Genomic DNA, 18,022 nt, shown 5'->3' on the forward strand with positions numbered 1-18,022 from the left:
TACAAAAAGGGCACCAGTTTTCCCCCCATCAGGTCTAGTTTTTAAGATTCAAATCATATGCTATATACCAGCTTTCATCTGTTTGTACACAGAAAATAAGGATAACTGTATCTGAGAAACTAGAGCTGATGCAGTCTATCCAATGCAATTTTCTGAATCAGTGCCCCAAATAATCCCCCAAATAGGTCTTAAAATGATGACACCAAGCTGTGTTGTTTTTGAGTCAAATTATTTAATGTAAAATTCAACAAGAGTTCAGTCTATTATTATCATCATGAAGCTGGAGCCCCTGTGGTGCAATGGGTTAAACCCTTGTGCCGGCAGGACTGCTGACCAAATGGTCGGCGGTTCGAATCCGGGGAGTGGATGCTAGCTCCCCATGTGAGGACATGAGAGAAGCCTCCCACAGGGTGGTAAAACATCAAAAATCCAGGCATTCCCTGGGCAACGTCCTTGCAGACGGCCACTCTTTCACACCAGAAGCGACTTGCAGTTTCTCAAGTCGTTCCTGGCACAGAAAAAAACAATCACAAAGCCACGAGTATTAGCTTCTATTAAAGCCACCTCTATGCCAATGCCAATTTCCTTGGGGCCAGTAGCAGTTTAGGAATGACAATTCTCAGAAGCATTGGGGGCCAGGGAAAATAATTGGCCTATCTCCCCATATGCCAGTTTTCTCACTGTCCAATTTCTATTATTAATGGGAAACAACAATCCCATTAAATACAGTATATCTTTACAGAGCAAATCTCTTTGCTGAGCTCATGCCTGCAGGGTGGCATTGAGGGGGAAAAAACACCACCCATTTCTTCACACAAATAAGTATAACATTATTTACACTAGATTCAGTACTGTTGCAAATTCCACCCAGTGTAGAGGTCTGGTTTGAGAAGATTTTTAAAAAGAAAATCAGAAGGTACCAGGAAATGCTTGGTACTTGGTTTCATAAAACTCTCAGCTTCTGAAGAAGCATTTCACTGCAAAATACACCAAGTATTTGTAAAGAGCCATTTCATAGATTCCTTTTATCACTGAACTATTTATCTCTCCCTTTTGTACTTCCAGATTGTCAGAATTTGACTTAAAAATAAACTATGAGAAAGAACTTAAAAACATATTGAAAACCTGACATTTTTAGGTAATTGTTTTGGCTTTGCTCTGATGCTAGCCTTTGAGATGAAAGAGATTTATCTCCATTAAACAAAACTGTTGTGATAAAACTGGAGTCCTTGGGATATAAGAAACTATAAGTCAATATAAATATATGGCGAGAATAAATAATATTTCAGAAAGGCGGGGAGGGGAACCATATCAAGAACCTTCCACTAAAAATACCCCAATTCAAAAAACTATTATTTCAAGGCCAAAATATGAAAAGCTATATAGGCTAAGTGCTTCAAAGGATGCTCCCTTCTGAATATTAGGCTCATGAATAATGCTATCTGAATCTTTCGCTCACCTCAAAAAGTTTACCATATTCCGTTATCATGTGTGCAAGTCCCTGAGTAGCTGCCAGGTTTTCACTGAGATCTTTCTGATCTGGCTTCCCTGTTGCGTATTTCTTCTGTATGACTCTGAAAATGAATTCAGCATCTCAAGTAAGATAAAGGAGCAGAGTTTTCTTTAGATGAAAGGAGAAAAAAAACAACTATGACACGTCTCCTTTTGGTACCAAACTATAGACAGTGCTTTATAACTCTACTTTTGTCACATCGCAAGAGTCGAGGAAAGTCCCCTTTTTAAACTGCAGAGGAAAGAAGTATACTTGAATTTTTTCTTAAGGTATAAAGAAAAAACAAAGGGTATGTACTGGGTATTATATGTGGTCTACATGAAGAAAGATTACTAGTTGAATCCTAACATTTTCAGAGAAATGTTCCATAACATCTCAGTGCATTCCACAGGCTAAACTACTTCATTCCTGGAAAAGGAGGCACAGGCAGAGAAGTCAATATGACAGAGACAGCAAAGCTTGAATATGATTACCTTTCCCATTTTGCAACTGTTTGACATGCTGTGTACAAAAGAGATGCAGCTCTTAATGAATAAATTTGGACATATGAGAATTACAGCTTGAGATTTAACAAAATCGCTACACAAAAATGTATCTTCTTCATTCATTTATGTGTTATCACACCCACTCTTAAAATAGTTCAGGGTGACACACATGTTTATTCTTTTATTACTCTCCCTGCATCTCTTTTTCCTTAGAAAAACAAAATAGGTTAGGCTGTGAAAAACTAAGAGTGTATCCATGCTGTAGAATTAATGGGGCCGGGTTTTAGCACAGAAGGTTAATCACCAAGCTGCAATAAATCTTGCCAACCAGAAGGTTGACAGTTCAAAGCTCAGGTCAGGGTGAGCTCCTGACCTTTAGCCCAGCTTCTGTCTACCTAGAAGTTTGAAAACAAATGTGAGTACATAAATAGGAACCACATTAAAGCGGGGAAGTATTTAGGCTCGGCGTTTTGAGCAGAAAATGGAGGAAGTGTACTGTTGAAAGTATTATAATGTTACAAAATTATATTGTTCATGTACCTTTAACAGGTAATATGCTTTGTCAATTTGATACAGGTGGAGCTGTGTTTGTTATATATATATTCTTTACACTTTGCACTCTGCCTGTTCTGCTGTGTTTTTTCTCTTTGAGTTTTGTTTTGTTCCTGCATTATGCTTCTGTATTAAATTAAGTTTGACCACATTACTTCAGGGCTTTTGTTTCTGCTGCAGCTTTATTTTTTAATACTCTGCAACCTAAGGATTTTACCTTTGCTAACAGGTTATGGGCCCAGAAAACTACAAAGCCAATGTGTTTGTGCTGATGTTTTATTTTGAAGTATGTGGTTTGAAAAGTTTTTTTTTTGCTCCTGCTGTTTTGAAGAGCAGCGAAGTTTAAAAGCGGCAGTTTGCTGCTGAATGCTGAACCTTGGGAGAGACCTGGAGGCATGAAGAAGATTTATAGCCTGCTATGGTGAAGTGTTTGTTTGGTTTGCCTTCTACATGCTTGTGCAACTAGGGCCAATTTTTTGTTGCTTTCCTTTTATGCCTTGCATGGAAGGTTTTCTCTTCAGTAAATATTTTGGAAGCTGAAAGAAGAAACTAAAAGTCTGTGAGTCAGACCCTGCTTGTATTCCAAAGAAATACAGCGAAGTTTGGAAGAAATCAGTAATTTCATGGAGGAGTGAGTATAGACTGGCTGGTCTGAAATTTTTTTTCTGGAACTTTGGAGTTTTAAAGTAAAAGAACACAATGGCCTTGCCGCCTGTTCAAGTGAGTTCACTCCCGTTTGAGAGACTGAATGATAAGAATTGGCTGAGTTGGAGTATAAGATTTAAAGCTTATCTGGTTTCTCAGAATTTATGGAAAATAATTGAGAATTTGCCAGCTCAATTAACTCCTGCTGAGCAACACCAAGATGAAAGAGCATTGGCGCTGCTTCAGTTGTCTGTGACGGATACTTTGTTGGTTCACCTTCATAATATTCCTCATGCACAAACTGCATGGAATTTGTTTAAAGATATGTTCCAAAGACAATCAAGTGGCTCAAAGATAATTCTTATGCGCCAGCTGTTTAACCTCAAACATGAGGAAGGCACTCCAGTTCAATCTCACATTACAAAAGTTGTGGCTCTTTTTTCGGAATTGAGAGCAAGAGATATTATTTTTCCTCGTGAGCAACAAGCATTAATTTTAATGGGGTCTTTATCTCGCTCTTATTATGCATTTATTGACTCTCTTCATGGAATTCCAGACACGGATCTCACGATACCGTTTATTTCGGGGAAAATAATGGAATTTGAAGCTCAACGTAAATTGAGAAGTGTTGATTCTATACAGAAGAATCTGGGAACTGTTTCTAAGGACACTGCTTGTAAAGACACTGCTTGTGTTGCTAAGCCAAAATCTCAAGTTGTATGCTATAAATGCAAAAAGAAAGGGCATTATGCTAAGAATTGCTGGCAGAATCCAGGACAATGGAAAAATAAGCAGGTGGAGAGACCTAGTTCTTCAAAGGATTTTCAGCATGCTTTCCTGGTGACTTCTAAAATGGATACCATGAACTCTTTCATCATTGACTCGGGCTGTTCTCAACATTTGGTAAAGTGTAAGGAACTGTTATCAAATGTGAGAGACTCTGATATAAATTTTATTTCTTTGGCAGATGATAGAAAAGTACAAGTAATTTCTTGTGGTGATCTTTATGTTGATCATCTAAAATGTACTTTTGAGAATGTGTACTATGTAAAAGAAATTGTGTATAATATTCTCAGTGCCAACATACTTTTGGATGAAGGTTTTGAGGTGTCTTTAAAGAAAGAAAAGTCTATGCTGGTTGATCCTCAAGGTAACGAAGTGAAACTGATACAAGAAAATGGATTTTTTATTTTAAAGTCATCTGATAATGCTAATATGTCTGCTTGCATTAACCAGATACCTGATAATCCCAGGCCATTACATAGCAAATGTATTCATGAATTTCATAGAAAAATGGGTCATTTGTCATGGCAGTATTTAAGGCAGACAGCTGAGTTGTGTGAGATTCCTATTCAAGGATGTAAGAATTTTCTAGATTGTGAAATTTGTGCATCAGAAAATCTTAAGAAAGCTCCTATTGCAAAATACAGTACTAGAGTTTCAAAAAGGATCTTAGAGCTTGTTCATATTGACATATCTGGTCCTCACCCTACTTCTGTAGGAGGGTCAAAATATTTTTTGATTTTGGTAGATGATTTTTCAAGGCTGAAATTCACCTTCTTTCTAAAGACTAAAGGTGAAGTTTTTCAAAAACTTTCTGTTTGGCTGAAGTTAATGAAGACACAGTTTCCTAAGTACCCGGTAAAAGCTTTTCAGAGTGATCGTGGTGCTGAGTTTATGTCCAAACAAATGCAGAATTTGTTTAAAAAGTTTGGTATAGTCCACAGGTTAACAAATCCTTACTCACCCAGTGAAAATGGGGTTGCAGAAAGGTGGATAGGCGTCGTAAAGGTTGTGGCTAGAAAAATGTTAAGAGATGCTAGTTTATCTGATGGATTGTGGGCTGAAGCCGTGGCAAATGCCACCTATGTGCTCAATCGTTCGTTTTGTAGAAGTGTTAATAGTATTCCTTATGTATTGTTTTTTGGGAAAATTCCTGATTTGAGTTCAATCAGAGTTTTTGGAAGTGACTCATTTGTCTTAATTCCTTCTCAACAAAGACATAAAAATGATGCTATCTGGAAAAAATTGAAATATCTTGGCCCTGCATCTGAATCAAAAGGTTGGAGGTTTTGGTGTGGTGACAATCGAGTGATTGTGTCTAGAAATGTGAAGTTCCAACAATATAGTGGTTGGGAAAGGATACATTCAAATAAGGAAGTGTTTGTGCCTTTTGAAACTGCTCAAATGCACACACCTCAAGTCACACAGCCAACTACACAACAAGTTTCACAGCAGACTGCTACACAAACGAATACACAGGTGCAATCAGTGTCACAACAGACTGCACAGCAAAATATATAACCAAGCACTTCCCAAGATACACAGTTGGGAACACAAGTGCGAGTGGAGCAAGGATCTACTACTAGTCAGTTACAAGTTAGTAGTCCTGTGATTAAACAAAGTGAATCTCAAAAGAGAAAAGCTGAAGTTTATAGTTCAGAAAGTACTAGCTCTAGTAGTTCTGAGAGTGATGAGACTAATGGAGGAGATAGTACTAGGACTATTCCTAGGCGCAGTTCTAGGAAAAACAAGGGTATTCCTCCAAAGAGGTACCATTGTGAAGCTGTGAAAATACAGGAACATGACTGGTCTGAACCTCATAGTTATAAAGAGATGTTGAAAAGAGATGAAACTGAGAGAAATTTTTGGTTAAAAGCAATGCAAAGTGAATTTGATTCTTTGAAAGATTTGCAGGTCATGGTGAAGTCTGAAACACCTGACAATGTAAAAGTTCTAAGTTGTCGTTGGGTTTATAGACGTAAACAAACCAAGGATGGTGGTTTTTTGTATAAGGCCAGATTAGTTGCCAGAGGCTTTGAACAGATATATGGAGAAAATTTTAATGAAATATTTAGCCCCACAGTGTCTGGGGAAGCATTAAGAATATCCCTTGCAATAGCTAGCAATAGGAATTTAAAAGTTAAACATTTTGATGTGAACACTGCATATCTTCATGCAAACTTGGAGGAGAAAGTTTATATATCTGCTATTCCAGGTTTTGAAACTGACCTTCCTGAAGGGTCTTATCTTCTTCAGAAAAGTCTTTATGGTCTCAAGCAGAGTGCGCGTAACTGGAATTTACATTTGGACAAAGTGTTAACAAAATTGGATTTTGTTGCTAACAAATTTGATCCTTGTTTGTACTCAAAAGGAAGTGGAAACACACAAATGTTTGTTGTAATATATGTGGATGATGTGTTATGCATTGGTTCTGAGGAACAAATTCAGGAAGTATTTCGGAGTTTGAACAAAGAATTGAAAATCAAAAATCTTGGAGATGTTAATAAATATCTTGGCATAAATATTGTTAGAAATGAAGGAGGTTTTGAGTTAAACCAAACTGACAAGATTTATGATCTTTTGAGAAGAACAAGAATGGAAAATGCAAACACTGTTAATACACCCATGGCACTTCAGTTTTTACAACATGTAGATGGAGAAGTGTTCGATAATAATTTCATTTATCGTTCAGTTATTGGTTCTTTATTGTATATTGCAAATAACACAAGGCCTGATATTTCTTTTGCTGTTGGTATTCTAAGTCAAAGGATTCAAAATCCTTCACATACAGACTGGGAAGGATTGAAAAGAATTCTGAGATACTTAAAGCAAACAGCTGGAAAAGTTTTCAGAATTTGCCCAGATGATAAAGAGTCTTTAACAATACATTGTGATAGTTCTTTTGCAAATTTAAAGGAAAATAAATCTATTACTGGTTTTGTGATAAAATATGCAAATACACCAGTGTGTTGGAAGAGTAGAAGACAGAAAATTGTGGCACTAAGTACTGGAGAAGCTGAGTTCTCAGCTTTATCTGACGCTTTGACATCAGCAGAATGGTTAGAATCTTTAATTAAAAGTCTTAACATTGATTTAGAATTGCCAATGCAAGTTTTTGTTGATTCTCAAACCTGTATCGCTTTGAGTAACTGTCAAAATATGAAAACAAGGTCCAGATATATTAATGTCAGATATTCAAATGTACAACAATTTGTTAAAGACAAAAGAATTGTTCTCAATTATATTCCTTCAGTTGAAAATGTTGCTGACATTTTTACTAAACCTCTTTCTTTTGAAAAACATAATGAGTTCTGTAAGAAATTGAATTTATAAATGTGAACTAATATAATTTTGTGGAGGAGTGTTGAAAGTATTATAATGTTACAAAATTATATTGTTCATGTACCTTTAACAGGTAATATGCTTTGTCAATTTGATACAGGTGGAGCTGTGTTTGTTATATATATATTCTTTGCACTTTGCACTCTGCCTGTTCTGCTGTGTTTTTTCTCTTTGAGTTTTGTTTTGTTCCTGCATTATGCTTCTGTATTAAATTAAGTTTGACCACATTACTTCAGGGCTTTTGTTTCTGCTGCAGCTTTATTTTTTAATACTCTGCAACCTAAGGATTTTACCTTTGCTAACATGTACAAAGAAAGAAAGCTCTTTGGCAGGGAGATGGAGCGACAGCACCCCACAGTGTCCAGTATCGAGCACAGCCTCCAAAGATGCTGAAAGATGGGAAAGCCTATATATACCTGTATCTGTTGTCTGTGTTGTCATTGTTATAATAGGCATTAAATGTTTATGTGTATATGTGTTCTGTGATCTGCCATGAGTCCCCTTCAGGATGAGAAGGGCGGAATATAAATACTGTAAATAAATACATTAAAAAAATAATGCAGTTTGACACCACTTTAACTGCCATGGCTCGATGCTATGGAATTCTGGGATATGTAGTTTGGCGAGGCACCAACACCCTTTGACAAAGAATCCTAAAGCCTTTGTAAAATTACAGCTCCTCTGATTCCATAGTATTGTGCCATGGAAGACAAAGTGGTGCCAATCGGCATTAATTCTTCAGTGTAGATGAGCCTAAGTTTGAATGCCCAAATTCTGTGCTCTGGCCTGTATATTACAATGGCACTGATTTATGCAGCCTAAATTCAGTCATAATTCAGAGAGATTGTTCATCCTGTTCCTCTTATACAGCTTTAAATAAAATGTAGATGAAGTTTGATAACATATTGCACTGTTACCTAAACAACCTAGAACCAGGTGAGGAAACTATGGTCCTTCAGATCTTGTTGTACCAAATGAAAAAAGGAACAAAAATACCACCGTTCTACAAAACAGTTGTAATGTAACTTAGATATGCCTTCTTTACAGGAAAAGAAGCTAATTACAAGTAATTCCTTGAAAAGGTTACTTCCAAGCAGGAAGAAAGGCAAAGGAAACTAGCAAAAATATTTACCGTGGGGAGCTGTCTTTCTTTATTATGTTGAGATGAAACAGAGATGGGGCCAAGCACACAGCTATGTTCATGGGAGTCATTTGATTCTCTTCTACAGAAGTGACATCATTCAGGAAACACAGCAGAGTCTGTAAAACCTCCCTGTTTTCATCTGACATCAGCATTATGGCAGCCTGAACTGCCTGAAGACGCTGCTCTTTGGGAACATCTGAAAAATAAAAGTGACATTTAATAAATTTGATCTTAAATGAGAACAATGTGTTTGGAACATCAGTGTGACCCAAGCCATAAACTCCAGATTACTTCTAGAAGAGACCCAGACCTTTCAGACACAGAAACATCAGTTTTCCTTACTCTCATCATCCCTCTTCACAGTTGTTGAAAAGTTTTGATGAAGGCATATATGATGATCCGTAAACATGCTTTTGTCAAAAGTTATAGCATGTTCACTTGGGTTAAATTCAAGAATTCAAGATTTATCTTTATACCTTGTGTTTGTTTTTATAGTATAGTGATTATTACATTTACTTAGCATTGAAAGAATTCCTGGCATGAAATGAGGTAAATATGAATATACTCATGTATAAGTCAATCTTTCTTTATTAATAATTTTATTACATTTCTATTCAATTTTATTACAAAATGCAATATCTATAATTCATATAATCTCATGAATACATCAAGGGCAGGTTTGGGGGCCAAAATCATGCTGACTGGCACAACCTGGGGATCACAACCAGACACAGTGAAGATATCTGTCCTTGCACTTTGCTACTCTGCTGCTGAACATGCATGCTCAGTTGGAATTACACCTCACCATGTTAAAACAGTGGATGTGGCTCTTAATGAGACATGTCGCATTATCACAGGATGTCTATGCCCCATACCACCGGAGAAATTATACTGTTTAGCCAGTATTGCACTACCTGACATCCATTGGGAAGTGGCAGCTTGTAATGAAAGGACCAAGGCATTGACATCTCCACCCCCTATTCGGATATCAGCCAGCACGCCAACGCCTTAAATCAAGAAATAGCTTCCTAAGATCTATAGAGATACTCAAAGGGACACTTTAGCAAGTAAGAGTCCAAAAGTGGCAGGTTAAAACCTGAAACCTCAATCAGTGGCTGATATGGGATGAGAAACTCCCTCTTGGGCACACAGAAGACTGGGTGACTTGGAAGGCACTGAACAGACTGCGTTTTGGCACCATGAGATGCAGAGCTAACCTTAAGAAATGTGGCTACAAAGTGGAGTCCACAACATATGAGTGTGGAGAATAGCAAACCACAGAGCACTTACTACAATGCAGTCTGAGCCCTGCCACACGCACAATGGAGGACCTTCTTACAGCAACACCAGAGGCACTTGAAGTGGCCAGCTTCTGGTCAAAGGAAATTTAGTATAATGCCAAGTTTTTAACTTTGTTTGTGGATTTTCTATACATTATAACTATATTCTCAATTCGCTTCTGACACGATAAATGAATTCCATAGAGAGGGCGCAAACCTGTACTGCCTCAGGACAGCAGCTACTCGTGGTCACTCCTGCTACCATTATCCTGCCCAAGCATTCAGAAAAGTCTTTTGCAGTTCTACTCAGAAGGGGATTGTTCCTTTGTTTGATAAATGTTAAGGTATCGTATTAACTCTTATCAGAAAAAGAACCACTCCCTTCTCTGAGTAGAGTGGCAACAGGCAAGAGCTTAGTCCATCCTCGGAGAACCTAAAATAAACACTGACCCATCTACTCTCTCAGTAAACCTTTGAAGGGAAGCACCAAAGAACTGCCTCCACCATTTTCCCATGCAGACATTCAAAAAGGTCAGAAGAAGTGCAATTATGGGAAGAGTAGCGGGGCTCAGTGCTTTTATGTTCTCTTGGAAAGACTGAGCTCTTCATTTCACCATTCTATTAAGAGAAGAAGATGATGTATTTTTGGGTAAGAGAATGTAAATATACTTATCCATTGGATAAGTTAACCAAGTTTTTTGTGTCAATTTTTGACTTTTAAAAAATGTATACATGAGTATTTTCGGTACTTTTTAGACAGCCAATGTTGTCCAATAAGTCAGGTGTTGTATGAGCTCTGAAGACCAGAATTCAAATCCATCCTTGGTCATGGAAACCCACTGGCTGACTTTGGCAAGTAATGCTCTTTCAGCCTCAGAGGAAAGCAATGGCAAACTCCTGTTAACACATCTTGCTAAGAAAACCATGGAACAGATTTGCTTTAGGGTTGCCGTAAGTCGGAAATGACTTGAAGACACACAGCAATAATGATGTAACGCAATAATTAATCCAATGAAAGAGCAAAAGAAACAGCTTTCTACTGCATATTTTATATGTTAACAATACATTATTCCCAACACCATGACCACCACTACCACCACTACTACAAAACTGTCCCATGGATGCTTACATTTCTTCCTTTCAAGTCAGAATTAGGGGTTTCACATGTTGACAATACCCCAAAGTGCATAGGGAAGGAATTGTTTTTCTACTCAATCTTGCTAATTTAGACTGTATAAAATGAACTCACAGTCAATATTCCTGAATCCTTTGATGCTTTACATATGAGTATATTGCACTCAGTTAAACCATTTTAAAATGTTGCATAGTAGTGAGAAAAAAAGGAGAGCATACCATCTCTGCTACCAGAGAAAATGGCCCTAATGGGCACCTCAGGCACTGACAGAGAATTAGCTTATGGCTTTCTTGCCATCCCTATGTTGTTGCAGTAACTACAGTACTATCATTTTACCTCTGCAATCATGCTGCTCTCATCTATATTGATGGGTTAACACTAGTGCAACTCTTCAGTTCTGATAACTGCCCACAATATTGTTACTTATTGCTAGTATATATAAGCTTGGCACTTACATTGATAGATGTGGAGGAAAGTTTCTCCTAGCTTGCTAGTAAGAAGAGGCTCAGGGAGGTCTCTGAAAAACTGCTTCACCATGTCAGCCACATCATATGCCGACTGGTCATCATAGCTGACATTTTCAGGGTTGCTTTCGTTCATTTGACGAAGGGCTTGTATTCGAGATTTGACACCCGACTTCCGGAAAAGACCCACCTAAAATATATAATGCAATAAGTTAACTCTGTGGCCATTTGTCATGAGCATGGGAGAGGAAAAAAATTATCCAAGCATTTAAAAAAGAAAAACCCTGACCTAGAAATGTTGTAAGTAAATAAAGATCACCAATCCACGACATATTTCTTTATTACTAGCATATATACCCGGCCTCTGGTGGCACAGTGTGTCAAAGTGCTGAGCTGTTGAACTTGCGGACCAAAAGGTCACAAGTTCAAATTCAGGGAGCGGAATGAGCGCCCGCTGTTAGCCCCAGCTTCTGCCAACCCAGCAGTTCGAAAACATGCAAATGTGAGTAGATCAATAGGTACCGCTCCGGCGAGAAGGTAACAGTGCTCCATGCAGTCATGCCGGCCACATGACCTTGGATGTGTCTACAGACAACACTGGCTCTTCAGCTTAGAAATGGAGATGAGCACCAACCCCCCAGAGTCAGATACGACTGGACTTAACATCAGGGGAAACCTTTACCTTTACTAAACCCGGCATGGCCTGGATGTTGGAGGGGCTACTATCCGGCTGCTTTCTCCCCTCTCCCTCTCATTTTGAAGTTTGTTTGGCCCTCTGAAAAGGCCTCCATCACAATGTCTCCATGGGAATGTTAGGGCCCTCTGAGTGGCTCCTAGAGTATCTCCCTGGTGATTCCCTAGCACTCTTTCATTTATTAGCTCTCCTTCTGAGTAGACTTTCTGCTTACTGTTTGTATGTGTTTTAAGGCATCTAATAGTTGCCATATGTAAGGTGCCTTGAGTCCGCTGCGGGGTGGAGAAAGGCAGGGTAGAAATAGGGTAAATAAATAAATTAAATAAATCTGTATACTGTCATCTTGTGGTTGCTTCTGAGCACTGCAGACATCTTTAGTTATTGTTTGGGGACCTGCCCCCAAAAGGGACTAAGTTTGTATTTTAAACCCCTCAATTATTTGAAATTGGATAATGAAAGGTAAGTGTGCCAAGTTTGGTCCAGATCCATCAATCCATGTAGGAGCCTTTGTGGCACAAACAAGTAAACAAACAAGCATTTAGATTTATCACATTTATATTCAATTTTCCTTTTAATGAGTTCAAGGAGGTGTATGTGTTGCCCTTTATCCTCACAAAAAGTTCTATAAGTTTTGATTGAGCTAGAATTGTTTATTTACAAATGCAGATACATTACAAGTGGTAAACATACTATATTTCTTATTTTTTGTTAACAAATATCCTGTTTAAAGCTCAGCATTTGGCCTAGCAGTGCCTTCAAAGCACCCTAATATAGGATTTAGTGCACAGAATTTTCTCTCAACCACTGTGGCAGTTAGCAGCATAAAATATTATTTTTTCAGAAGTAGCATATCACTTGCCAAGAAGTATCTTAGCTGGAATTGAAGGACATGTTTTTCAGACCGAACTGACACTCTCCCAGCTGCCGTCCCCTGTCCCAATTTCCTGTCCATTCTTTCCTGTTGCTTTTAGCAGGGAAAAGGATGTAGTAGAAAGATTAGTTATATGGGGATTCTGCAATATATTTTTATCTTCTGTTTTCTTCTGCAAGGGACTGATAATTCTTCAAATGAGACGTCTAGTATCTTTGCACAGCAGTGTCTTTTTGCAGCAGTTCTCATAAATGGAATCCTCCTGGGGCCAATTCCTGTGCTCAACCCACATTTTTAAATTCCCTAGTGTACACAACTTGGGATCTATTAGGACTATTTTTTCCTCATTACATAGTGGAAGGGATGATACCATGAAAAGAAAAGTGTGGGCACGTTTCCGTTTCTAATTATGACTCTTAGCTTTTCTTTGTCTCCCACGTTTGCTGTCAAATGGCTGCTGGATGCAGATTTGAAGTACAAAAAGTTGGTAAGGGGAGAAAAACTGTTTAGAGGAGGTCTTCTATTCTTGTTCCCTCTAAAGACTCTATAAGGCTCAACAAACATAACTGAAATAAATTAAAAAGATGCCAGATTTAAATTGTCAAGATTTAAAAAGATGCCAGGGTTTAATCTAATTTTGCGGGGGGAGGGGGCAATTGAGATAAGAGAACCACAATGGCATTATGGTTTGAGTGCTGAGCTAGGAAGATCAAGGTTCAAATCTCATGGGACTCAATCAATAGAAACACTCTGATGCTCCTGGGCACATCACACTCACACAGGGTGCATCTACCATCGGTGATCATTTTGCCGAGTATGATTGCTTTCAAGTGTAGGGTCTTGGTGGTGGGTCCACAGGTGACTGTGGAGACCTAATCTTGACTTGCATGTTCTTGCACAGTGAGGACATCAGTTTCCAGTGGAAGGCGGCCCTGGTCAGGATGGGCTTGATGCACTTTCCTCTTGACACGTTTCTCCCTTTCACTTTCCATTCGTGCCTCTTCAAATTCCACAGTACTGTTTTCTCAAAGTTCTCAATGTTCAATGAGAGGCCAAGCTTTTCATATGCTTCTGTGAAGGTGTTTAAAGTGGCTTGTAAGTCTTCTTCTGAGTGAGCACATACTACCTTATCATCAGCATATTGGAATTCTATAACAGATGTTGTTATGACCTTACTTTTGGCTTTCAGTCTGCTGAGGTTAAAAAGCTTGCCATCTGTTCAATATGCAATTTCCACATGGGAAGCTCCCAGTCAACAAGGTGTAAGAATCATAGGTATGAAGATGGAAAATATGGGTTGTTGTGTGTTTTTCAGGCTGTATGGCCATGTTCCAGAAGTATTCTCTCCTGATGTTTCACCCACATCTATGGCAGGCATCCATATATATCTCTCACAACCTCTGAGGATGCCTGCCATAGATGTGGGCGAAACGACAGGAGAGAATACTTCTGGAACATGACCATACAGCCCAAAACGCACACAACAACCCTGTGATTCCAGCCATGAAAGCCTTTGACAACACACGGAAAATAAGGTTGGGGCAATAACACATCCCTGTTTGACTCCTGATCCCACCTTAAATGGGTCACATTGGAAGCCCTAGCTGTCCAATACTGTTGTTCGCAAGGAGGAGCCGCACGATGTTCACAGTATTATCAGGGCATCCGATTTTTAGCGGGATGACCATTTCTGCTACCTAAACAGCCATCTCTCCACAAAAGTCGACATCAACACCAAAATACAACACCGTCTCAGTTCTGAGGCATATTTTCAAATGAAGCAGAGAGTGTTTGAAGATGGGGACATTCGTAGGGATACCAAGTTACTTATTTATAATTTATTGCCCTTCAAACTCTATTGTATGCCTGCGAAACATGGATCTATAAATGTCACTCTTGACTTCTGGAAAGATTCCATCAGTGATGCCTTCAAAAAATCCTGCTTATCTCTTGGGAAGACAGGCGGACAGATGTCTGCATTCAGGAAGAAGCAAAGACCACCAACATTGAAGTGATCATTCTCTATCATCAACTTTGCTGGACTGGCCACTGGACAAATGCTTGATCACCGTCTCTCAAAGCAGTTACTTTATTCTCAATTCAAGAACAGAAAACAGTATGTTGGTGGATAGCAAAAGAGATTTAAATATGGGCTTAAAGTGAACCTAAACAAATGTGGAATAAACACAGAGAACTGGAAATTTCTGGCCCTAAAATGTTCTAATTGGAGGTCAGCTGTTATCAACAATGCTATGGATTTTGAAGAGACTTGAATAGACAATGAAAGGGGAAAACATGTCAAGAAGAAGTTGCATCAAGCAAACCTTTGTCAGAATCACCTTCCATATGGAAATGTCATTATTGTGACAGACCACGAGGTTCCAGAATAGGTCTCTACAGTCACCTATGGACCCACCACTAAGGCCCTACTTCTGGAAGGCAATCATATTCGGCCACAAGTGATAGCCCATGATGTGTAAGTTATGGTTGTGCTATGTCATGCTATGCTACAATGCTGAGCAGTGACATACAGGATTCTAACCTTCATATTTCTGAGTATACTAAAAAAAGAATGCTCCTTGCCTGCAACACATGTCCTCATAGCCTGAAGACAAGCTTTTATTTAGCTGGCACAGAACTGGAAATAATGCTCTTAACTCCAGAATCTCTTTATAGGCACACATTATCTCATGCTGATGTACAATATCACTTTTAACTGTCTCTTTCAAAAAAGCACCCTGGAGCATTTATAGAAACTGTCTGCAATGTGGCATCAGAGTGGTGCCTCTCTACTTGGGGAATAACAGTAAACAACACTTTTTTGAGCTGTAGCCATTACTTATACACTGGTTGGTTCTTTTCTCAGCATTCTTTCTTTTTGTTTAAATGTGTCCCCCCCCCCCCACTTCCTCCACCATTAGCAAAAATTAGCTTTATAACTTGCCTGTGCTCTGCAGGCTGCACCAAAGGTCACAGTATGATACAGACCTCAATTAATATTAGGGGGGAAAAGCCTTTCTTTGCATTCACAATCTGTTACACACTTCTTCGCTTGAAGAAGTAGTGAGGGATTAGATTTTTTGAAAATGGAAGATTTTGTATTGCATCCAATTTTGATCCTGCAAGTCTATTACAACTGAGTATTCTTGTCTGCCCTTTTTCTTCCTTGACAGTGGTACATGCAGCCCCAGGATATGCTCCCAAATATAGAACCAAAATTAAACGCTTGCATATTTGATTCTAATAATTACTCTGTGAGGTTTGATCAGGTCAGGGGTGTGAATTGAATCAATGATATTGATGCAGCTGATTCTCTGCTTAGATTAGAACATTAAAGTCTACAATCACCATACTTTTCTTGTGTATTTTCACTGCTTTTCAAAATTCTCAAAAGGCAGAGAATCTGTATCCATAAATGTAAGTCCAGTGCCAGCTGGTGGCCAAAATGTCAGTGAATCCTAATGTTTGATTTTTAATGGTGCTATCCAGGGTGCTGAATCCTTTATCCAAAACAGGCCCAGGACTTTGGATAGACCCCTTAAAGTTTGAGCCAAAACCTTGGGCAGATTCACTATTCCACTGACACCGAAGCCATCTTTTTAGATTTTTCTAAATCTTTGGATTTGATCGTTCTCAATGAAACCGCTCCCTCTGACAAGATGTGACAATTTTCTTTATCTCACCCTAGAATCATAGAATAGTAGAGTTGGAAGAGACCTCATGGGTCTCTTCCAACTTCCTCTCCAGGAAGTCCTACATAAATAATAACTGGCAGCTATAGGAGGAGAAAGAACAAATTGCACATTTTTCTGTTGAGTTATTCCAACGGTGACTTGTATAACAGTGTTACACAACAACATTCTTCTGCAGCAAAATGGAATGCTTCCCAGATTGTTTGTTATAGTTTATGGTCTGTGGCTATGCAAGTCACTACAAAACAGAAGCAAAAACAAAATGATAAAACCCAGAGCCATAAAAACCCATCATTACAAAGTTTAGCTAAAAATGAAGCTGTCACAAGAATGTTGTATACTCTTAGCTTCAAGAAATGAAGAACTTACCTGATCCAGGCAATTGTTCCGTAAATATCGCAGTGCTTGCTGTATGCCCTGTGGCAGAGGTTGCCCTGTTCTTTGCACATGGATTATTAAAGGCACACCAAAGATGTTCTTATCCTTGTAATCTGGAACTTTCATCCTCTTCATGAACTTTGGTACAGCCCTGAAATGTTAACAAGAATAACTATAACAACAATAATTGGGTCTATATCTAAACAATGCACATACTATTCTAAATTTTGTTTATGATCAAATCAGATGATACATCAGGCATATGAAGTATATTTCATATCTACTTTGTGGTGTCTTTTAAACAGCAACCACATGGAGATCAAGGTTGAAATCAGGTCTGAACTCCCAGTATGTGAGTATGTCGTTAACTTCCTCCCACCCTACAATTTTTGGTTCCTACATGTGTTTACCATGCTATTTAAACCCAGCATGGTGCTGAGAATATGTTGAACTCATGTCCTGCTTGTGGACTTCCTATAAGCTTCTGTACTGACCCAGCAGGTTGTCCTTAGGTTATTATGTTAAAAGCTGACATTCTCTCTGGGGACCATAATGAATGGTAAATCCTATTGTTAGTCCCAATGAAAGTAAGACCACTGAATCAATGATAGCATCAATCAATTATAACTTTCATAAATTCCATTGATTCAACAACAATATTCTGAACTTAAATCCCTCTCACCATAGTTCCAGTTCCAATAATCTGCAATTGCTGTAGGTAAAGGTTTCCACTGACATTAAGTATAGTCGTGTCCGACTCTGGGGGTTGGCGCTCATCTTCATTTCTAACCCGAAGAGCCGATGTTGTTAGTAGACACCTCCTAGGTCATGTGGCCAGCATGGCTGCATGGAGTGCTGTTACTTTCCCGCAGAAGCGGTACTTATTGATCTATTTGGGCTGGGCTGTGGCGCAGGCTGTTGAGCAGCTGCAATAAATCACTCTGACCATGAGGTCATGAGTTCGAGGCCAGCCCGTAGCGGGATGAGCACCCGTCAATTAAAAATAAAAAATAGCCCCTGCTCATTGCTGACCTGGCAACCCGA

General features: G+C 38.8%; 1 protein-coding gene across 5 annotated transcripts in view; it reads right to left on the bottom strand.

The window, feature by feature from the left end:
* stard13 (StAR related lipid transfer domain containing 13) overlaps nucleotides 1–18,022 on the bottom strand; it is a 272,259-nt gene that overhangs the window by 7,955 nt on the left and 246,282 nt on the right. For all 5 annotated transcript variants that reach the window (XM_062974708.1, XM_062974710.1, XM_062974709.1 and 2 more), the window contains 4 exons: nucleotides 16,970–17,129; nucleotides 11,335–11,533; nucleotides 8,453–8,660; nucleotides 1,460–1,574 (listed from right to left, as the gene is read on the bottom strand). In XM_062974708.1, the coding sequence (XP_062830778.1) occupies nucleotides 1,460–1,574; nucleotides 8,453–8,660; nucleotides 11,335–11,533; nucleotides 16,970–17,129 (682 nt within the window). The remainder of the gene's footprint in view (nucleotides 1–1,459; nucleotides 1,575–8,452; nucleotides 8,661–11,334; nucleotides 11,534–16,969; nucleotides 17,130–18,022) is intronic.

Source organism: Anolis carolinensis, chromosome 3 (assembly GCF_035594765.1).
Source record: "Anolis carolinensis isolate JA03-04 chromosome 3, rAnoCar3.1.pri, whole genome shotgun sequence".
NCBI lineage: Eukaryota > Metazoa > Chordata > Lepidosauria > Squamata > Dactyloidae > Anolis > Anolis carolinensis.